Source organism: Schistocerca cancellata, chromosome 4 (genome assembly GCF_023864275.1).
Source record: "Schistocerca cancellata isolate TAMUIC-IGC-003103 chromosome 4, iqSchCanc2.1, whole genome shotgun sequence".
Classification (NCBI taxonomy): domain Eukaryota; kingdom Metazoa; phylum Arthropoda; class Insecta; order Orthoptera; family Acrididae; genus Schistocerca; species Schistocerca cancellata.
The window spans coordinates 403527251-403533815 of record NC_064629.1 but is presented as its reverse complement, the minus strand read 5'-3'; the positions used below and the strand labels follow the sequence as shown (position 1 = coordinate 403533815).

Genomic DNA, 6565 nt, shown 5'->3' with positions numbered 1-6565 from the left:
CTACTCCTAAATAACTCCTGTATAATGCTCTACACATGCGACTGCTAATTGTAAACTGCCAAAATAACGTATTACACAGCCTACAGACATGCAAACCACTCTTAAATAATGCAATACATTTACGTCCAGAGAGCCAAACAAGTCGTAATTTGTCAAAATAATAATCCATCGAAAAGACTCTGCAAACATGCTTGCTTATCGTCAACTGTCGAAATCATGCACCAGTCTTTATTTAAACAACTGGAGACAGCACCACCATCCAGTGGATTCGCCAGGAGGTCTGCACTCCAACTGGCCTAGTACACAGTGCCACCACCAGAGACCACTATCATCCCTCTCATCAGTTCAACAGCTTCCTCTCTCTCCTGTGATTCTAATGGGACACGTCTGATGTGCCTAGCCTGCGTGTGCACATAGTGGCATCATAGCGTATAGCCCGAAGGCGCGTACGGACATCGCATCTCTATCTAAATAAGCGCCAAGTCGTCCTCAGAGCCAAGCGGCTGCATGTTCACCGCTGCTGACTTCATTCCCTTCTGTACATGCACTCCAGCGAAGACCTATTTGCAAAGCAGCTCACCCTCACAGACGCTATAGAAAAACTGTTCCACCGCTCATGACATGTGTGTGTGATGTGCCTACTGATGTCTCGGATTACGCAACAGAAATCTGCTCGTGATTGTAATAGTACTCGTGGAACGTGTATAACCAGCGTGTGCATAGTGATGTAACAGCGTATAGCCCGCATACATATAGAAACGTTACAGATCGAGCAATAGAAATCTGCCACAATTCAAACGGAACACGTGGGCGTCGCTAGCCTGGCCCCGATCCCTCCCCGTCCACGACTGCCACAGCATCGCTCTGGCGTCCATGGGTCACCCTCCCTCAGTCTAGAGGGTTAGGGCTGTAGCAATCACACCTGCCGCCACACTCCCAGTAAGTAGCCACTCACACCTACTCTACTGTCACGTCCTTGCTGATCACGTGAGGTACAGCCCACACCCATGTCCACCTCACCACAGAGCTCCAGGGCGCACTCACACCAATCCAATATGCAAAAAGCCTCTGGGCTGCACGTGTATTTACCATTGCTGCCGCTATACCTATGTATACTGACATCACAGACCCCACTATAGAAACCAGTTCTAGAATAGCACAGGCTGCTTTCCCCCTAGGGATCCTAATGGACGATACAATCTGCATCCAGCCATGCATACCAGCCCCAGCATGACTGACACCCTGCCAAGAAACATCCGCAAGGCGACTCGCCATCTAAAAGGTTCTCAGTGTTATTCTGAAGTCACATGGCTTTGTAAAATAAGAGCCAAGTCGACCTTCGGAAATTGTATAGGGTTCTAGAAATAGTTAACACTCGCTTTCTTGATGTCTCAGCTTGTATGCACGGAAATTCTTGCCCTAACAGGACCTGTTTACGAAAATAGAGCGGAATAACGCCGAATATATTCCTCACGATAGCTCTAATGTGTCATCCCATCCATAACGCGCTACCCTTCATGTTTTCAACATACACAAACGTTCTCACCGCTATGTAGAGACTACTGTATCCCACCACAAAGGATCTGAATGAACTGAGCATTATGATTGGTTCTTATTGAGTTTACTGATGCCATCGGTATCGAAGCACCATCCACCTTTTCTTTCTTTCTGCAGACGAGACTTTCAGCGATAAAATTATTTTGCACAGATCGCTAAATTGCATTGACAGTTAAACCCCCAAAGTTGTCTACAGATCATCAAATATATACAAGACTCACAAGAATATTGGAAGTTTACCAGTGTAATTACAATTAAATATTACGATTGCTGCTACAGTCTGACACCGAGTGATGTGCAGGTAATGTCTCCTCTTGACGGCTGTGCTTTGGGAACGAATCTCAGTATCTATAGCACACATAATTTTCCATGTAAAAAATCTCTCTCATACCCTCGTGGTTATCGATGTGCTGAACCTATATGTCCCTCACGATAGGACACACAGTCATCCTCTCTAGTCATGCCACAACATAAACCACAGTAACTTTACAATGCAATATATACACATTTTAACTCTTTGGAGCACGGTGGTATACATAGTATACCACCTTTTGAAAATTTTCTTGGCTCTTTGCACAGTGGTTTAACTGCACGACCACCACTCTAATATGCTCACCTAGTTCTCTACTTATCAGACAGATGGCACTCACTGCCTATAAGGAATCAGTTCCCGCCAAGAATTGCATAGATTACAACTGTGAAAGCTGCGTGCTGAGTTGTGCATGGTTTTTGCGTGTGAATAGTGGTTTATAACGAATTTCTTGTTGCGCCTGTGTTTTTTCCATATCTTGGACGTCACAGCTACGGTATGAACCCATGTATACATTCATATGCACAATCTTCCGTTATTTATATACAATTTATTTTGGTGGTATATTATTTGTACCACCGTGCATGTAGCAGTATTCTATTGCATTTCGTTTCCTAGTATAAAATTCGAAATCCTCCGCTACAAAGTTTAGTTTTTAATTGTGTTGTGACTTATTTTAGCTCTTTCTCCATTTTGTTTTGCTTACGTATTCTTTACTTGGATTCAGGCTGTTGTTTGAAAATGAAAATGTCAAGAAGAGGCTTACGAGATGAAGAAATCGAACGATTATTGTGTGAAATTCCATCAGACGAGGATTCCACTGTTGACACCACAGATGACGAATCTGATTATGAAGCAAGCATTGTTGCGGAGGCTATTGTGTCGTCTGAAGGCGAAGTTTCAGAGAGCGAGGAAGAAAGTGAGTCCACTCCGCCAAAACGCGCTGCTGACACAGCGCCAACTTGGGGACAACAATTCAATGCTACCTCAGGAATGCAGTTCGACAGTGAATCAGGACCAAGTGCTTTTATTAGGGACATTGATGATCCAGAACCTATCGATATATTCGAAAAAATATTTCCAAAAGAGCTAGTTGAGCTAATCGTTTTCCAAACAAATTTATATGCGACGCAATCTGGCAAGTCTTTCACTCCAACAACTGACAATGAAATACGAACTTTCCTGGGAATCAACATTTTGATGGGTATAAAGCGTATGCCAGCATACAGAGACTACTGGTCTAGTGCCCCAGAACTTCATGATCGTTATATTGCATCTCTGATGGCAGTAAATCGGTTTGGATGGTTACTGAGGAACATTCATCTGAATGATAACACATTGCATCCAGAAAAAGGACACCCAGGTTATGACAAACTGTACAAGCTGCGACCAGTGATCAAGATACTATCTGAATCTTTTTCCAAGTGTTACCAACCCAGCAAACACCTAGCAATTGATGAGTCAATGATCAAATTCAAAGGCCGCAACAGTATGAAACAATACATGAGAGATAAACCCATAAAGCGTGGTTACAAAGTGTGGATGCTGTGTGACAAGACCTCTTACAACTTGAAATTTGATATTTACACCGGAAAAGTAGGTGACACAGTGCAAACAGGCCTTGGGGAGCATGTAGTGCTGAGTTTGTCCTCTGAACTCGTAAATAAAGGCCATTATCTTTATTTCGACAACTATTTCAATAGCTATAACTTGTTGGCTGGTTTACAGCAGAGAAACATATATGCCTGTGGGACAGTTCAACCAACAAGGAAACATTTACCCAAATTAAAAACAGACAAAGAATTAAGCAGAGGTGAATTTGACTGGAGGGTCAGCAACTGTGGCATCCTCTACTTGAAGTGGAAAGATAAGAGAGCTGTTCATCTCCTTTCAAATTTTCACAGTCCTGAAGTTACTACAGTGACTCGCCGTGAAAGAGATGGTTCACGCATAGAGCTACCTTGTCCTCAAGCAGTGATGGATTACAATGCACACATGAACAATGTCGACAAGTTCGACCAACTGAAAAAATCATATGAAATAAGCCGGAGAAGTAAAAAGTGGTGGCACCGAATATTCTTTCACCTGCTTGATGTCAGTATCGTCAACAGCTATATAATTTGGAAGGAACTAGGCGATAGAGAAAAAATGACTGCCAAAGTCTTCAGGATGAGTATCCTGCAAAGCTTAGTAACCCAGAAAACACCATTGAGGCCATCTAGACTTCATGAGAGTCAAGTCCACGTAAAGAAAAACAAGCCATATGTTTCCTCACGCCAGCGTCTCGACAATTCATCCCACCAGCCAGAGCGTACTACCGCCAGACGTTGTGCGAAATGCAGTACAAAAAAGAAGCAAGTGCGCACTTTCTGGATGTGCGCTGAATGCAAAGTGCCTTTGTGCCTTAGCAAAACAAAAAGGTGCTTTCAAGATTTTCACAAAAAGGAATAAGAAACATATTTTATTTGTAAGGTTTGTAATTTGATTTTGTATTGTAAATGACCAATTGCCAGAAATAAAATTATTTTACATTAATTATACTAATTATTACTGCTTAGAGTAGAATTTAAAGGTGAGTTACAAGCACAAACCAAGATATCTCAAAAACTTTAGGTACGGCCCTAAGTGGCATGGTGGTATATTATATATACCACCATCTAAAACCAAAATCAATACAATAAAAAATTTTAATTCATGTTTTCCTTTATTAGCAACCCCACCAGACATAGAAAATGCATGTTTTATTAAAAAATTAATTAAACATAAAATCTGTGCATCAAAGAGTTAAACAACATAAGGCCACACTAACTTTACAATACAATATAGACATATTTTACACAAACAGTGCCATTAACTTTTATATCTGTAAGGCGGAGGATATGAATTGTATGTTTACTACATTGACACGGTACGCAGTGATATATTGCTGGGTTGGAGATCAGTTTCACGCTCTAATATTCAAGCTCGTGTCCTCCATGGGAGAGTAGTGGAATTGAGTAAGAGCCTTTCTGTATTTGACGATATATATGGCACTTTGTGAGGTTTAGTTGTTGGTGCAATATGGCGATCAATGTAAAATAGTTTATTGCCACTGAATGTCACATCTGTAGAAAGAAAGAAAAGGTGGACGGTGCCTCCCTAGAATGGAGAAGCGTCGTGACATATAGTTGGCGTGAATGTAGACATACCACAATTTTTTCGGGTGCTGTACTGATACAAAAGATAATGGCACTGTTTGTGTAAAATGTGTCTATATTGCATTGTAAAGTTACTGTGGCCTTATGTTGTTTAAAAAGTGTATACTGTATATTGCATTGTAAAATTACTGTGGTTTATGTTGTGGCATGACTAGAGAGGATGACTGTGTGTCCTATCGTGAGGGACATATAGATTCAGCACATCGATAACCACGAGGGTATGAGAGAGATTTTTTATGTGGAAAATTATGTGTGCTACAGATACTGAGATTCGTTCCAGAAGCATAGCCATCAAGAAGAGACATTACCTGTACATCACTCGGTGTCAGACTGTAGCAGCAATCGTAATATTTAATTGTAATTACACTGGTAAACATGTTACTGGCTTCCAATATTCTTGTGAGTCTTGTATATATTTGATGATCTGTAGACAACTTTGGGGGTTTAACTGTCAATGCAATTTAGCGATCTGAGCAAAATAATTTTATCGCAGAAATTCTCGTCTGCAGAAAGAAAGAAAAGGTGGATGGTGCTTCGATACCAATGGCAACAGTAATTCGGCAGGTAAACTCGATAAGAGCCAATCATAATGCTCGATTCATTCACATTCTTTGTGCTGGGATATAGGAGTCTCTACAAAGCGGTGAGAATGTTTGTGTATGTTGAAAGCATGAAGGGTAACACGTTATGGATGGGGTGACACATTAGGGCTATCATGAGGACTGCATTCGGCGTTATTCCGTTCTATTTTCGTAAACAGGTCCTGTTAGGGCAAGAATTTCCATGCGTACAAGCTGAGACATCAAGTAAGCTAGCATTAACTATTTCTAGAACACTATACAATTTCCGAAGGTCGACTTGGCTTTTATTTTACAAAGCCATATGATGTCAGAATAACTTTGAGAACCTTTTAGATGGCGAGCCGCCGTGTGGAAGTTTCTGGGTGGGGTGTCAGTCACATAGGGCGGGTATGCATGGCTGGATGCAGCTCATATGTTCCGTTAGGACTGCTAGGGGAAAGCAGCCTGTGCTATTCTGGAACTGGTTTCTATAGTGGTGTCTGTAGGTATAGTGGCAGAAATGATAAACACACATGCCGCCGAGAGACGTTTCACATGTTGCATCAGTGCGAGTGTGACTTGGAGTTCTGTGGTGAGGTGGACATGGGAGTGTGATGTACCTCATGTGATCGGCAAGGATATGACGGCAGAGGAGGTGCGGGCGGCTACTTACTGGGGGTGTGGTGGCAGGTGTGGTTGCTGCAGCCCTATCCCTCTAGCCTGAGGGAGGGCAACCCATGGACACCAGAGTGATGCTGTGGCGGACGCAGCCAGGGCGGGGTTGGGACCGGTGGCAGTGGCTCCCACGTGTTCTGTATGATTTGAGTGCAGATTTCTATTGCTCGATCTGACATCTGTATATGTATGTGGGCTGTACGCTGTGACGTCACTATGCGCACTCTGGCTATACACATCACACAAGTACCATTACAATCGTGAGC

At 42.4% G+C, this 6565-nt stretch overlaps 1 protein-coding gene across 1 annotated transcript; it reads left to right on the top strand.

The window, feature by feature from the left end:
• Window positions 1–2614: 2614 nt before the first annotated feature.
• Window positions 2615–4318, top strand: LOC126184224 (piggyBac transposable element-derived protein 4-like). The gene has a single exon (XM_049926592.1). It carries the CDS (start codon window positions 2615–2617, stop codon window positions 4316–4318), a length of 1704 nt encoding a protein of 567 aa, XP_049782549.1.
• Window positions 4319–6565: the final 2247 nt, after the last annotated feature.

What these genes read in the sequence shown, in the direction of transcription:
- LOC126184224 (XM_049926592.1), top strand. Translation starts at nt 2,615, where the DNA reads ATGTCAAGAAGAGGCTTACGAGATGAAGAAATCGAACGATTATTGTGT.